Source organism: Hemicordylus capensis, chromosome 2, assembly GCF_027244095.1.
Source record: "Hemicordylus capensis ecotype Gifberg chromosome 2, rHemCap1.1.pri, whole genome shotgun sequence".
Taxonomy (NCBI): Eukaryota; Metazoa; Chordata; class Lepidosauria; order Squamata; family Cordylidae; genus Hemicordylus; species Hemicordylus capensis.
Window position 1 is genome coordinate 43,634,181 of NC_069658.1, and position 16,713 is coordinate 43,650,893.

Consider the following 16,713-nt stretch of genomic DNA (forward strand, 5'->3'; position numbering starts at 1 on the left):
ACTCACTTTGCCTGTGTTTTTTCCAAATCCTTTATTGGATGTGGAAAAGAGGTTACACCGTTTAGACGTTTGAAGGGCATTGTCCTTCTTCGTTCAGAGGTCTGCTGAGTGGAGAAAATCTTCCTTTGTTCATTCTGTACGAAAATCTTCCTTTGTTCATTCTGTACGAAAGGTCTCCTAGTCTCAGCCCAATCCATGTCTAGGTGGATAGTTTCCATGATTGAACTTTATCAGTTGGCCCATAAGGAGTTCCCTGCAACAGTTAAAGCACACTCTGTTAGCTCCATGGCAGCCTCTGTGGTCTTCCTCCCTGCAGCTGGATTCTGTGACTGAGGGCATGAGGAGTGGCGCAGCTGCATATAGCGGCTGGGGGCAGGGTTCCCTCCCAAAGCAGGAGAATCGAGCTTGTTAGATTCTGACGAGACCATTTGTGTAGAAGTACAGATGACCACTAGAAGAACCAGAGTAACAGGTGAGTAACCTGTTATGATTAACATGTCTCATTGACTTCAGTGGTGCTTAGTAACTAGTCTGGATATTCCACAGTGGTGTATTTCTCTCAGGAAATGTAATAGCTAACTAAGAGAAGTTAGGTAAAATATATAGACTGGATAGGATTCCCAGAAATAAAATGTTAGGAGCAAGCTGGAGGAGAGTAGGATTTGCAGTAGGTACTTCATCGGTAGAATGAAGTCTAAGGTTAAATATTTTATTGGTAGAACATGAACATTATGCTCATAGGTATGGTATAATAATACTAGGTATGGAGATAAAACAATTATGTCTTTTAACTGTATATTGTTTATAGAAAAAATCCTTTTTGTGAGTAGTGCATTTATGTCAGGTACCCCCCAAATATTTTGCTCCTAAACAAGGGGAAAAATATTTTTTTCACCATAACAAGACAAATTTGCTAATATTTGGTTCATCTGCAACCAAAGTAGAACATCTTCTTTGTGATTGATGAGCCGATATATATGGAGACAGTTTGGTATATATCATATGTATATGAGGATGTCATTGTTAAGCTGTCCCAAACAATATAACACATACAATTCACAATGTATTGTTTTTCTTTTCAAATGTAAAATTTTAATACTGTGATTCCTGTCACTCTTTCTTTATGAGATTGTGATGGGTAATATAAGGAAAATTAATTACGCCAGGCAGAAATTCAACCCTCTAGTCGACAGAAAAAGATGAGAACACTGAGCAAGTTGTGTGTACCACATTGTTTCAGACACAACTGTATATATTGTAAAGCCCTACAGACCAAAACAATAAGCTTTGGATGATAGAACTTCACAAGCTACTCACGCATATTGATCTGTTCTGTAATTGATATTAAATATAATAGGGTTTTTTAAAAATCAACTTTGAGAGTTGAAACAGACAGTGTGGTAGCAGTGGGGAAAGTGGCTATTCACTTGTTTAAGGATAAATTAAATTTCCTATTCAAGAACAGTCAACTCTGTTATTCTAGTGTATGCCTTGCAACATTCTTATTTTGGTCTCCGCACTTTTCAAAACACAATTTTAGTGTGTCTTAAAAGCAGTGATTCAGAAACATGGCAATAGAGTTGTGGTTGGGTGACTGGACTGCTGGTGGCGGGTGCTAAGAATGAATGATATGGCACATTCTGCCATTTTAACCAGCAAGTGCACTCAGGACTGCTGCCTGTAGATCCAGAAGAGCAATTAAGTTTCTTGTAGCATTTCTGATAAGTCACGAGACAGGTAAAATAGGAAACTGAAATTTGAATTGGCTCTGTATAATCAGTGAATGAACAGACCCCATGAAAACAAACAGTAGGAAAAAACTTAAGTAGCAGCCAGTTATCAATACTAAACATAATTCTTTGGGACTACTTAACTGATACTGAAGGAGTATCTAAAAAGAGTGGTCTTTAACAAGTCTTGAATGGCCAATGATCCCGAAAAGCTTCTCAGGACCACTGAGTTTACACAATCTGGATGTTGCAGCCAAGAAAGCCCTGCCACATAATCCCACCAACCTCATTTCTTGAAGACAATGGGACGCAGAGCAGGGTCTCTCTTGAACACCACATTGGGTGGGCAGGATTCTGAAGAAGCAAGTGATCCTTTAAATATGCTATTCTCAAACTAGTTAGGGCTTTGAAGATGATAAAAGAACCAATAAAAGAGGAAGCTTCAATGGTATTCTGAACTGTATTATTTAGTTCAGTGCATTTTAAGGCAGTGCATATTGACGCAGTCTTCTAGTTTCAGATTAACCAAATGCAGAGCAAACGTTATACCCCTGAATATCTCATTTAAAGGTTATAATCAGAACATTGAACTGGGTTAGGAATACTGGAAATGGACCCCTCTCACCAGACTGACTACAATATTCTGCACCAGCTGCCATTTCTGAACATTTTGCAAAGACAACCTTTCATAGAGTTTGTTACAGCAGTCAAACCTGGGTTTGACCAAGGGAATGTGTGACAGTGCCGCATCAGTTTTCTTCAGGAAAGGAGCATTTGGCATGCTAGCCAACAGTATGCAAAAGCACTCTTGGTTACTATCAGACTATCCAGGAACACTAATACTGAAGCATTTCTAAGCTGTGAACCTGATACTTCAAGCGAGATTCGACTCCATCCAAAAGAGGATTTACAGCTAATTCCAGATCTGCTTTCCTGCTGACCAAAAACACCTCAGTCTTGTCTAGATTGTCTTACTTCAGTTAATAAATTGACTATAATAACTTGTCAGGGGGGAAATTGAATAATTCTTTTCCTCATACTAGAACTACTGCATTATTATATAGTGTTGTAATAATGACCTGCCAATTGTGCTAGTGAAATGTTACCTGTCATTCATTCTTTTTCTCAGGTTTCTGACATTTAACTATTCCATTAAGCCGTGGGGGTGCTTCAATAGCTTTACTTGATTTCTGTAAAGTGAATTTTTATGTTCAGATATCTCTTTTGTAATCTTATGCAGCAATCATGACATTACCAATTTAGTAATCATTCGGCAACATTGTGAATAATTTAGTCACGACCAAGTCCCACTTATTTAATGTGACTTTTAAAATAGTTTTTCATACAGGGTGACAAGGTTTACAAAACACATAACAAAAAAGAATAACTGTACTCATGACTAACCTGGATGTTGCCCAGTAGGTAGTGCTCAAGCAGAGTCTCATATTGGAACCACACTTGACCTTAGGCATGAGGTACCTGCTGAAAACATCAACCCCATGGCAGCAGCTATGGCAAGTCTAGAGAGGATTTTCAGTTAATATCTGGCAATGGCTGATGATTTAACATATCTGTAAACTACTTTGAGAATCCCCTGTAACATGTAGTGATTCTTACCAAGGCCTAGTGTTAGTAGTCAGCATATTTAGGTACCTGTTGAGCTTTACAAAGTGGACGGGAATCCACTTCTGCACAGAGATGCCAGAGAGAGAACTAGATCTGGTACCACTTCCTGTAGAAACCTGGCTACTCCTTACAGCTGGCAAATCTCAGGCACAAGCCTCTTTATCAGTGCAGATGGATGTCCCTTCTGTTGGAAAATGATTGGTGCCTGGTAGCGACTTAAGGAGCAGTTCTCCTCCTATTTTAAGTGAGGGTTGCTTGAATGTTTCCTCCCCCAAATTTGTGTCTGACATGTACTTGCCCATGGCATAGCATTGAGTAGAAGGCAGAGTGCTCCTGCTGTGTTTCTTCTGTTCTCCAGCCTAGAAGAAACCATTACTAAGTGCAAAAACACGAGATATGTCACTTGACTTTCAAAATGTTATGGGTAGTGTTGACATAGAAGCCAGCTAAGTAAAAGTACTTGTGAAAATGGTTTTTACTTATGCTGTCACAGGTAGAGCATATTTTGTATGTTAAAAGCAGACCAGAGGCCTAGAGTAACCAGCTTTGGGTTAGAGAAATCTTTATGTGAATATTTGCCATGGTGGTAAGGTACAGCATTTTACTTTGATCCATGTTGCACTGGACTATGAAGACCCACAAAAATAGTCAAATGTTGTATTGGGACCTGTTCTAGCTTCTGGTAGCAGCTATGGCAAGTCTAGAGAGGGCTTTCAGTTAATATCTGGCAGTGGCTGAAGATTTAACATATCTGTAAACCACTTTGAGAATTCAGTGAAATTTTAAAATAGTGGGTTTTTTGTTTTTTTTAAAATGGCCTTGATGATGCTTGTAAAAAGATAAGCATCCTATTTTGCTATTGTGGTACTTCTGTAATATGCCTTAATAGCTCCCAGTACTTCTCAATGATAAATTTGACACATTGGCAAAACTCAGTAAATCTAAATTTAATAATTTACTTACTAAAACTAAATCTTAAGACTTAGTTTTATATTTTTATTATATCTATATGTTATAGTTCAAAAAATAAACTTTTCACACATGGTCAAAATAGCAGACATAGTAATTTTATCTATCACTTTCTCACTAGATATGATTGCCCAGAGCTATTCTTTCAGCATCCTTTTACTTTTCTCCACAATTTTTTTTGGCCTCTAGTGCGTAATATATTTTTTTAATGTATGTGTGCTTCTTCTCAAAGTGATGCATTTTGACAGGAAATCAATACTTTTTCATACTAGATTTGATGGTATGATTGTCATAAGCCTCATCGTTGACTTTGTTAATGGCTAAATACTAACCTGTATTTTTATCTTTTTCTATGGCCTTTGGTAAGAAATGTACCTTTCACCTCTACTACCGAATGTCCCTTCTGTCTTTCTACTCCACCCTCCCACACATAAAATTCCTGCAGATCTTTTTGAGAGAGAGCCGATTCAAGAATCTGACACCAATGACTGCTGCTGAGAGATGGGATCCTCTTAAATCAACAATTCCATGGAAAGGGATTTTCAACAGCTGCATACTGTACGTCCCCCTTTTGCTCAAGGGAAGAAGAGCCCTCCCAATTAGTGACCCTTAGTGGACCTACATTCAGGCAGCAACCCCCTCACACAATGCATTCCTCGCTTGACTGCATAGACTGGATTTACACATGGGGCAGTATACTGTAGTGGTGGAATGACTGGTCTGCTTTGAGATCCTTTCCATAAACAAATAAACTCCCTGAGGATAGAAAACTAACAAATAGAGAAGGAATTCTGTCCCAGCCCATTACCTGCTGTGCTGGTTTTCTATTTTCAGAAGGTTAAGGTGGGAGAACATTTTTTTAAAAAGAGATCTTAAAAAAATATTATTTTAAAATATACCTTCCTGCAGTGGTTCAGTGCATTCTGCGATTTCATTCTGTTACAAGTGTAAGCCAGGTATGGAAGAGGTATGCATTTGATAATGAATCTAATGCTTGGTGAAATATCAAATGAAATATAGTTATCTTTCAGTGGAATTTAATCCTCAGATAGACTCTAGTGGCAAGAGTAACGATGTGGGTAGCTGGGGGAAAAGAGGCTGGAAGCCCAAAAGCAAGATGACTGAAGGAAAAGGTTCAGAGTAGGGAATAAACAGCAAAAAAAAGAAGGGAAAAAAAAGAATCTGAGAATATAGGAAGAAAGCTTCAAATATGGGGATTTGAGGGGGAAAGCAAATGAGAGGGAATGTAAGGGTGCTTACAGTGCTTAAGGTCGGAGGCCTGTATTTTGTGGGGAGGCCTTGGTACCAGGACCTCTGGCCAACAGGATTCAAGGAATTAGAACAAACAAAGCAGTGGACCAAAAAAAGAGGGACTTGAGGAATCGATGGGTGGTGGAGATATAGAGCTCAGGAGAGGAAGAGCCATGTTGATGCAGTCAGTTCTTTGCCTGTAGGTTTCTAGTTGGATGGGACAGCTAAAAGACAGCAATGCAGTGGCATTGTATCACCTTAGAACAGGGCTACTCAACTTCTGCCCTCCTGCAGATGTTGGCCTACAACTCCCATAATCCCTGGCTATTGGCCACTGTGGCTAGGGATTCTGGGAGTTGTAGTCCAAAAACAACTGGGGGACAAATGTTGAGCAGGTCTGCCTTAGAAGATACATAAAATTAGGAACATAGGAAACTGCCATATACTGACCCAGACCATTGGTCTATCTAGCTCAGTATTGTCTTCACAGACTGGCAGTGGCTTCTCCAAGGTTGCAGGCAGGAATCTCTCTCAGCCCTATCTTGGAGAAGCCAGGGAGGGAACTTGAAACCTTCTGCTCTTCCCAGAGCGGCTTCATCCCCTGAGGGGAATATCTTGCAGTGCTCACACATCAAGTCTCCCATTCATATGCAACGAGGGCAGACCCTGCTTAGCTATGGGGGCAAGGCATGCTTGCTACCACAAGACCAGCTCTCCTCTCCGAGAGGATGATGATTTTTTAATCACATATGATTGAAATACATCATACCCTAAGTCTATTTGAAAATTGTTTGTGTAATTAGTTGTTTAAGGTTCAGATATTGGTAATTATGTAAAATGTTAACCAATTAGAATATACAAACCCTTTTTGAATGTTAGCTGCTGAGTAATATTTGGTAGGCACTGGAAAGCAAGAAAAGAAAAATCTATTTAATTTCTATACTGCTTTTCATTAAAATATCTCAAAGAGGTTTACAAAATAGTTAAAACAATGCACAATTAAAATACAAAAAGTATAGATACAGAATATAAATATCTATTTAAAAGTTTAAAAACCTATATAAAACAAACACGCAGCAGCAGTAAAAGCTGTACTCTCATGTAAAAGCCTGAGTGAAGAGCCACATTTTTACTTGTTTTCTGAAAACTGATAAAGCTGAGGAGTGGATGCCAGCTGGGAGAGTATTCCAAAGCCTGGGGGCAAATGACTGAGGAGGCCCTGTCCCGCGTGTTTGACAGCTGACCCTCTCTCCCTGTTAGTGGTACGCATAGTGCCCTCCAATGATCTTGTCAAGCTGGCAAAAGCCCTTGCGTGGAGTTTCAGATATCCAGGGCCCAAACTGTTAAGGACTTTAAAGGTCAAAAGCAATTTGACCCGGAATTTGACCCGCAAACAAATTGGTAGCCAGTGCAGCTCTTTCAGAATGGGTGTAATATGATCTCAACAGGCAGTTCTGGATAAAATCCTAGCTGCCACATTTTGCACTAGCTGCAGTTTCTGAATATTCTTCAAGGGCAGCCCCACGTAGAGCGTGTTATGGTAAGCAAGCCGTGACCTGACTAATGTGGGTAACTGGCTAGTTCTGCCTTCTCGAGAAAGGGATGCAGCTGGAGCACTATCTGAAGCTGTGCAAAAGGACCTTTGGCCATTGCCTTGACCTGAGCATCCAAAAGTAGAGCCGGGTCCAGCAGTACTCCCAAGCTGTGAACTCGCTCTTTCAAGGGGAGTGCAACCCCATCCAGAACCAGCTGAATCCCTTCATCCTGATTGGCTCTCCTACTGACCAACAGCATCTCTGGCTTGACTGGATTAAATCTGTTTACTAGCCCACATCCAGCCCATCATGGCCTCCAGCCCCCGATTCAGGCCACCCACTGCCTCTCTAGGATCAGGTGATGAGAGAGCTGAGTTTCATCTGCATATTTCTGACAACTCTGTCAAAGTCCCCAGATGACCTCTCTCAGGGGTTTCATGTAGATATTGAACAGCATAGGGGACAAAACTGAACCCTCCAGGCCCCCACAAGCCAATGGCCAAGTAGCTGAGCAGTAATCCCCCAGCACCACCATCTGGACTCTTCCTCCAAGAAAGGACCAAAGCCACCTTTCAATTACTTGGGTATAAGTCATCATACTTTATTATACCCAAGTCAAAATTAATGACTTGGGTATGATAAACATGTTTACTTTAAATTAACTACTTATCAAAGATAACCAGTGCAATACCAATCAGTAATGAAACACTATAGCTTTCTATTTCAAATACGATTTTTTCAAATATGTAATCATATCTGTTTCTGTTTTAATTTTTTTTGTTAGTCTTGCACAATTGTGCCTTATTGAACAAAAAAATAAATAAAAGAAACTAGCTGGGCTGGGTGCAGAGCATCTGCACCTCTAGTTCTCCCCCTCCCTCTCATTTTCCCCTCTGTTTTCAGCTCCTGCCACTGTTTTCATTACCCACCCACTCTCTGCCGCTGTTGCCACCGTTTTCTTCTCCTCCGCTGCCGTTTTCTCCCCCCCCCCATCAGCAAGCCTGTCTGCCGGCGTTAGTGCTTTCCTCTCCCCCTGCTGGCAGCTCCCTTGCAAACTCTCATGAGAGCTGCCATGCATGGGATTAGCGATGGGTACGCCTTAGAGAAATATATATAGAGATAGAGAGATAGATGCTTGGCAGGTAAGGGTCAGCGGCTAGTATTTCTTATTTGTACCTTAGCATAACATTTTAAAAGAAGCTGCCTTATACAGGGTCAAATGAATGGTTCAACACTGTCCACTCTTTTTGGTGGCAGCAGCAGCTTCCAGAAACTGAGAGGTCATTTCCAGCCCTGCTATCTGAGATTCTTTAATTTGATCTTGAACGTTGAAACTTCATACATGCAAATGTGTGTGTATGCTCTAATGCAGTGTTTCTCAACCACCGGTCCCTGGACCGCTGCCGGTCCCCGAAGGGTTGAGTGCCGGTCCCTGGCTGGGAGTCAACCCCGCCCCAACTGAAATCAAGGCACTCACTTCCTCAATTTTGCACATGGCACGGAAGAGGAAGAGTATCACGGAGGCGTGGGACCCTTCTTGTGCCTTGCCTCCACGTGCTGCTGAGATCTTCCTACAGCTATCTTATTCCCTATCTTTACAGCTTCAAACTGTATGCGATGCGGGGGCATGGAGGAAAAAGTATGGCAGTGGGCGCCACTTGAAGGGCTGCTGGTTCTTGCATGCTCATTGTTTGCAGCCAAAGGTTGGTTGATTGAAACCCAGCTGCCTGTTGTGGTCGAGGCGCCTTGAGAGGGAACGCTGTTGCAAGCATCAGTGGGGCTTGCTTGTACATTGTTTTCATTGGCCCCATGTAGCTTTTGAATTTTTCTAATGGCCCAACATCCCCTCTCCATTGAGTAATCACAAGCACCTCCACTCCAGACATACTGGAGACAAATTTGTTCACCCAGGCTTTTAGATTCAGGGGTTCTCAACCTTGGGTACCCAGATGTTGGTGGACTTCTACTCCCATAATCCCCAGCCATAATGGCCAAATGCCATTGTTGTTGGGGGTTATGGGAGTTTAACTGAGGGACCCAAGGTTAAGAACCCCTAATATTCCATGTTTGCAAAAGATTCCAAATTTAATTATTTTAATGCTTATATTATTTTCATTCTAAACTGCCCAGAGATGCAAGTTTGGGGCAGTATAGAAGTCTGATAGATAGACAGACTTGAAACCCCTTTACTAACTGCTGGTCCGGGAAACTGCGCATGAAGAATGTAGCGGTCCTTGAAACTCTGCACAAAGAATTTAGCGGTCCTTGACTCCAAAAAGTTTGAGAAACACTGCTCTAATGTTGAGATGTTAGGAATGAGTGATGGGTATACTTGGTTTCTTTTTGTAATTGTCTGTGGTGGCTTGGAGCATTCCACAGGTCTGCAGTGTCTGATAGAGAGGTTGACATGGAGACAGTTCTCAAGGTATGCCTGAATCACTGTTTTTTTTAATGCACTCATTGAGCATGAATATGTATCTAGACATATGCTTTAAGAATGAGATCCGAGTTGATTCCATGGTTGATGACAAACTGCCTTAAGTATCAGCAGCACCTATACTGGACTTTCTCTCTGAAGTCTTGGAGGTGGTGGTCTCTTGCTTTTCAGCAAAGTTCTCAAAGTGGCTTACATAGCAAAAGAAATAAGAAAATAATTCCTTGTTCCACTTGGTCTCTAAAAAGAAACACATCAGCCACAGTCACTGGAGAGATGCTGTAATGGATTGAATAGGGGCAGTTACAATACCTGTTAAAATATGAGAGCCACCACTTTAAAAAATGCCACTTTGCTCAGTTGCTAAATGATTGTCTAAATCACTTGCTAAATCCTTGTGTATACCTCAAAGCATGGTGGAGTTTCTGGTGGGATTTTTACTATTTGCCCTTCATTTCTAGTTCCAAAAGAAAATGTTCATGCAGGGTAGTCTTTTGTTTCTGTCTTCTTTATATGCCTTTGTGCTTCATAGCAAGCCCTACAAAAGGAACAGAGTAGTATCTCTCCTCCAGTTTTCCATGTATCATGGTCTAAGTTTTCCTTAAAAGACCCAGTGAGCTCCTGGAGCCATTGGGAGAGACATTGACCAAGACTGAATGTCCCCAGTATCCAGGAGAAGTTTCTGAAGGATTGTTTCCTTGCTCCTTGGAGTCCTATGTGTAGTCCCTACCTGAGATGGCAGGCTGTGGTGGTGATCTGTGGTGTTCTCCTCAGCAGCAGAGTCAGCATGAGTGTGTTCAGTGTACCTGAACTGACGCTTTTCAGAAACTGAGCAGGCTGAGGGGAGGAGGAGTAGTAGGGGGAAATTACCCCACAGGTGTAGCGGCCGATTCTGCAGCAACTGGGATCCTTCCTTTTGAGGTAATGTTGTTGTGTGGTTTCCACTTTTTGGCTCAGTGATGCTTTCTGACTAACTATTTCTCAATAGCACTCATTTCCCTACGTAATACCTAGTGGATTGAGGCAAGGCACTTGGAAAAAATATGATGTTGTCTTCATGTTTTGATAAGAATAATACTCTTGGAAGGAATAGTCCCTCCCTCCCTCCCTCTCTCTCTCTAATTCTCTAAGGCGTACCTGTGACTAATCTCATTTTGGGCAGCTCTCGCAAGAATTCACGAACAGAAACACCTGATTGGGCAGTGGGGATTCCATATGCAGATAGGGGGGAGGAGCCTGTGATGTTGGAATGCAACTGTTACTGTTGGAATGCAACTGTTACTGTTGGAATGCAACTGTTACTGGTCAGAAGATGTTCTTGATTGTAGAGGAGAGGGATGGATAGATAGGTAGCGGGCAGGGGTCTGCGAAGAGAGGGGTTGTGAGGGAGGAAAGAGTCCCTTCAGGGCTGCTGTTGTGTGAATTAGATGAGGAAACAAGATGAACAAGATCTGTGAACTCAGGAAGGGAGAGAGAGAAAGAGAGAAGGAAAGAAAAAGAAGGGAGGGGAAGAAAGACAGAGGAGAAGAGTGAGTGGAGGAGAGAGAGAAAAAAAGAAGGGAGGATAAGAGAGAAACAAGGAAGGAAGGGCGAGGGACGGGCATGAGTCTGTTAGTGGCCTGAGAGGAACGAGCGGCCATGGCAGTGGTGGCAGCGAGGAAGGGCCCGGTCAATGGCTGCTGCTCCTGTGGGGAGGAGCGGGGCTTGGGTGAGCTGGGGAGTTCTCTGGGGAAAGGGGGCTGCAGCTTGGCCAATAGGCACTAGCAACACTGCATCCATGGCTAAGAGAGGGATGGAGTAAAGAGATGGAAGAGTGACCAAGAGGGGTGAGGGGGATGGAAGAAACTGGATGGAGGAGGAGGAGTGTGGTTCAGGTGAGGCTGGAGAGATCTCTGAGGTGAGGGGGGGCTGTGGTGGGGGATGAGGGGAGCAATCAAGTACTAGCTCGCAGATGCTCTGTACGGGTTAAGCTAGTATCTTAATTATGTAGAATGTTCTATCCTGCTTGTCACCATAAACATTTCCAAAGTAGTTCTTCTAGGGCCATAGGGCTGCATCTGTAGAGCAGAGTGGTAAAGGAGGGCAGCTTTTTCAGTGTCATTGTCCTCTTATGGGGCTGACAGCTACCTTCCTCTTTTTCTTTCTCACTGTTGTGGCTTTTGAATGTGTTTGCTACCCTGGAGCTGCTATTGCTTTAAGGTGGATGGATAACACTTCTACAGTCTGGACGATGCTCTCACTTTGAAGGCGCACATGGTTACTTCCCATCCCACACATGATTCACAGTCATAGCTCCCTTTCTAATGCAGTGATTATGGATTGACTTTTCATGATATGTGAAGTAAAGTAAAGTGTGCCGTCATGTTGATTTTGACTCCTGGAGATCACAGAGCCCTGTGGGGTTTTTTGGTAGAATACAGGAGGGGTTTACCACTGTCACCTCCTGCGCAGTATGAGACAATGCCTTTCAGCATCTTCCTATATCGCTGCTGCCTGCTATAGTACCAGCAGGGATTCAAACCAACCACCTTCTGCTTGTTAGTCAAGCATTTCCCTGCTGCACCTTTAAACACCCACCTCTTGATGAGATTTGTTACAGATAGTGGCTTGGATCCAGATAACTTAAAATAGTGTTCCAGTTGTAGAACTGAGCTTTCTTGTGGTCTCTTCCATGCTTTAGCCCCAGCACTCCTCCAGCTGGGGGGCCCTTGGGCATAGTATGAAATGTGTTATAAGGGATTGTTGATGGAGTGGGCAGCCAGCAGAAATTGTGCCTCCCCGTACCTTAAGTGGCTCAGCGGGGAAACACATGGGAACGCCACGGGTACACATTAGAGAATTAGATAGATAGATAGATAGATAGCACGGGTTGCAGTTGTTGCCTGCTGAGGTTACAGCTCTCACCAGAGTTCTTAGAGGTACAGGTTGTCAAATTCTAAAACGTTTCTATAAACCATCCCCGTTTATGATTTTGTAGACCAGTACAATATCTCAGTCTGGACATCAGGTCTCATAGCCCTCATTGCGTGAAAATCATGGACCATCAAATTTGCTCACTTTTTGCCATTCATTTGAAACTGCCACACACATAACTATCCCTGTAAACCAGAGATTTTTTGTTTTAATTGAATTACATCATTGGTGCAGTATTATTATTCCCAATGGGAAGCTTGTTGCTACAGCAGTGACACAATTGTTAATGGCGATGGAGACTCTGTGAGCTTATTAGGAGCATGTACACAGTTTAGAGAGGCATGGAACAAGTGTGCGCCCCCTGTTTTTTTATTGGTGGGGCGCTGTGCTTTATGTAAGCCACTCGGTAGACCACATGTACTGAAATGATAAAAGATAATGTTTCTACAGATTTTCTTGCACACAGTCTTGCTCGAGTCGTCTTGTACTAGGCTGTATTTTGCTCTGCAGATAAATCAATGTTAATTGATTTGTTATTGTTATTTATTTGTTATTTCTCTGTGTAAACCACCCCGAGCCATTTTTGGAAGGGCAGTATAGAAATTGAATAAATAAATAAATTGTACAGTGTTTCTTGTCTTCTTTACTAATTTTGTATTTGCTGATTTGTGGCCAAGTGTCCTTGATGTGTTGACTTGGATCTCGGTGTGCAGTATCTCCAATGTATACTTGTGTATATTCGTAGTGCTTTTTCTCTTACGTATGCTCACATGTTACATTTTCATAAACATTTATAACTTTTGGTTGTAGCCATTCTTGACTGAAAAGGTGCTTGCCTTTTCCAGCACAAGTATAAACACTTGTATAAAGAAAATACCATGAAGAAACCGTTGAAAGGTTATGAGAAAAGTAATCTTCATGACAGGTCATTAATATATTTCAAGAGATCCTCCCTTGGAGAGGATTTAAATAGGTGTTCACCAGAGTTTGTGCTGTAATCTAAAGAGAGATGCAGAGCTCATTTTGAAGCATAAAATGCAATCGATTTACTTGGTGGTTAGATTCTTAAATCCCTAAGCAATTTTTAATGACACAGTCTAATCAATTGATATCAAGCCTAATAGCCTGATGACAGCTTCAAAAAAATCAATGATTGGGTTAACCTCAGCTGTACTGATAAGGCAAATCAAATAGCTTTCTCTTTTTTCCCTTTTGAAATTTGTTTGTTCAGAAATAATAAACTCTGATAAAGACTTGGTCGTGGTCTGACAGCAGGTTGGTTCATGTTTTCCCTTCTTTGATATTTACTCCCCAGTGTTTTCTCCGTTGAAATAGAGAGATTTGAAAGCAAAGGAGGAGAATTATAAGAAATTATCTGTTGTGATGAAGTGTAGCTGTGGCATTATGCAAGCAATAAAAACTTAATATTCACCTCCTTGCTGTCTTGAACTGGAATAAAATGAAAATGATCAGGGTAAACAAGTGGAAACAGACTGTGAAATTATGCATGATGGGAAAAAATGGTATTTCTGTCTACTACTTCCGCTCCTTTGCATAGGTTAACTATTTAATGATTGTATTTTATCAGATTTTATTAAGTATTAATTGCAAACCTTGCTAATATTTGAAATGCTTCAGAGTCTCTAGGAAGAGATTATTACCTAGGAAGTGGAACACATTGGCATTCAGGTTGTTAAAAGAAATGTCAGTGGTGACTGAAAAGCTGCCTGTGTAGCTCTTGTGTTCTGCATTTTGTTTTCTTTGATGTCATCGAAACGAAGAGAGCCAGACTTGGTTGTGCTGCTTGAGTGACCAGCTATGCTTCAGTTTTTCACGATTACTATCAGCTTCTCTCTTCACTGAGGTGTCATTTCTGATTTACTCAAACACTTTGACCTCACAGCTTCCTCTCAAAGGCTTGACCTATAGTCCGTGCTTAAAACTGCTTGCTGTTAGCACAGGATGCTAGGGTTATTGTTTTTTGAGCGAAACGGAGCTCTCACAGGATTTCCTCTGTCGAATAGCTACTACCGCCTAGATAAATGTGCTAGGTGTCTGGAGCCCACTTGCTGCTTTGTAACACAGTACTGCAAGCATTCATGAGCTCAGAAGTTGCTGAGTGAATAACTGGCCAAAGTCAGCTGACTTTTTCTCTCCAATCAGATAAACTGTGATGTAAGTGTTTAGCAGCTGCTGGGATCTGAATAAGTGTGCCGAAGTCTGAGGTAGTACAGCATGGCTATATTGTGAAAGGAATGAAGGAAGCAATGGACGAGTCCAGCATTCTGAGGAGGCGAGGGCTTCAGGTAGGATACATAGTTAATAAGTTGTGTTTTGTCAGTTAACAATTCTGTTGTAAAAGTTTTGTTTGCATTCATGCATTGTGTACAAATGTGGGGAAAATTTTAAAGTGTTGGGTGTCATATCACAAGTACAGTATGAGAGAGACGGCACAAGATCCCTTGTCAGAAAACTGTCTGCTTCCTTTTTCCTGGGGGATGTGAAATAATATGCTTTCTAGTAATGTTTCATCAAGCAAAGAAGTTTGATTTTTAACACAGGTTGACACTGAAGATCTACAAGTGTGTGATATTCAGTCAAGCTTAATAACAATATGTTGAAGTGTATATATGTGTAACTCACTATAAAGACATTTTGAAAAAGATTCAAGCATGGCTCTATTTAGCATTCAAGCAAATGTGAGCAGCAGATAACTTTTGAGTATTAAATAACATACATTGGACTGGGTTCCTTTTCTTGCAACTTGTGAAGTTGACTGTAATAGTTGTTTAAGGAATAAAGCACATATTGTTATGCAGTGTGATATATTTTCAGTTTATAGGTTGATGGTGTTCTGTGTTAAGATAGGGGCAAACTAGACTATTGGGACTTAATTTTCTGGGAATGTGAACAAAAACTCTGGTAATCTTTGAAAGCACTGTCAAAGTGATAACTTTAGAATACTTGTCTTATCACTTAATAAGGTTTCTAACTGATTATATTGTTCTGTTCAGGCATGTTGTGTCTTTTGTTTGGATGTGAATGCCACAGAATTTTTAACCATTTGTTTTGACAGATGTGAAGTAAAAAACACACAACTCAGTGTTTTATATTGCATATTAATAGATGTAAGAATTTTAAGTAAAGGATAAAGAAGAATGTTCACAACTGAAGATGGATGTAGTACCACCTTTAAACTTCATTGTTATACCCCATTGTTAATGAAAGAATGTTGCTTAGGTCATTCATTTTTAACTAAACTTCCTTCCCCATGTTTTCTATACATTCCTATTGTTTCAGTGCAATACAAAGAGGCTATATATTATAGCCATTGTTTTGCACATCTGTAATGTGCTGAATTTTTAAACTTCACAAGTAAAGCTGTATACCCTTAGTGAAAAATGTTTTCTAATGAGTGCTATGAAGTATAATTTTCATATGCAAGCAAAACCACTCTAAAGAAGATCATTGCTTGATAAACTATTTGAGGCATTTTGATAAAATGGCTTTTTAGACTCTCTGGAGCCTTAAAAAAAATATATGATTTCCTTTGTTTTCATTAGAGCCATTGGACAGAATAACACTCCAGAATAAAGACTCTCTGATTTTTTTTAATGCATCCTGAATAACTGGCTTCCAGATGATTGGGGTTAAATCTTGTGTACTATTATTAGAAATATCAATTTTTAAAGAAGATAATTTAAAACATTCCAAGAAATAAGTTTTTACATTTTTCAGTAGATATCATGCTTAGCGAAAGAAAATCCACTTCATTTTTTGTAGTACTGTACACTTCTGTTTTTCAGTATGAACTTTAAACATAAAAGTATAATATACACAGGTCTGCTTCTGTAACATGTTTTCAAAATAAGTTTAAACCATTCATATACTTTTCATAACTTTATTGAATCTTTATCTTGCATTTCTTTACAGTTGAGAATTTATCAAAATCAAGCAAATGCCAGTTGTCCCTTTGGGAAGAAGGAGAAAAACTACTCCTCCCACCCATTATGCCTTCAGTACTTGCTCAAGTGTGATGTTATTTTCTTCCTGTTCAGATTTCCTTGTTGCATTATTCTATATATCCTATCATTGTGTTTGTATTTAGCCCAAAGGAAAATGTGATTTGTTTAAATACTTAGCCATTAATTACCAGAGTTAACATGTGTCTAAGGTAATCTGATTTCACAATGACTGAATGATAGGATTGGTGTCTTATTAAGGAGTACCTCTGCACTGAAGTCCTACTGATTGA

General features: G+C 40.6%; 1 protein-coding gene across 10 annotated transcripts in view; it reads left to right on the forward strand.

The window, feature by feature from the left end:
- MAST4 (microtubule associated serine/threonine kinase family member 4) overlaps positions 1 to 16,713 on the forward strand; it is a 443,961-nt gene that overhangs the window by 119,720 nt on the left and 307,528 nt on the right. Inside the window, exons 1-2 of one of the 10 annotated variants that reach the window (XM_053288791.1) lie at positions 10,746 to 11,419; positions 14,622 to 14,764. The exons of 8 other annotated variants lie outside the window; for them this stretch is intronic. In XM_053288791.1, coding sequence (XP_053144766.1) covers positions 14,714 to 14,764 — 51 coding nt within the window. In that variant the 5' untranslated portion in view covers positions 10,746 to 11,419; positions 14,622 to 14,713. Of the gene's footprint in view, positions 1 to 10,745; positions 11,420 to 14,621; positions 14,765 to 16,713 lie in introns of those variants that run through there. One more of the 10 variants, XM_053288786.1, reaches the window with a different exon arrangement.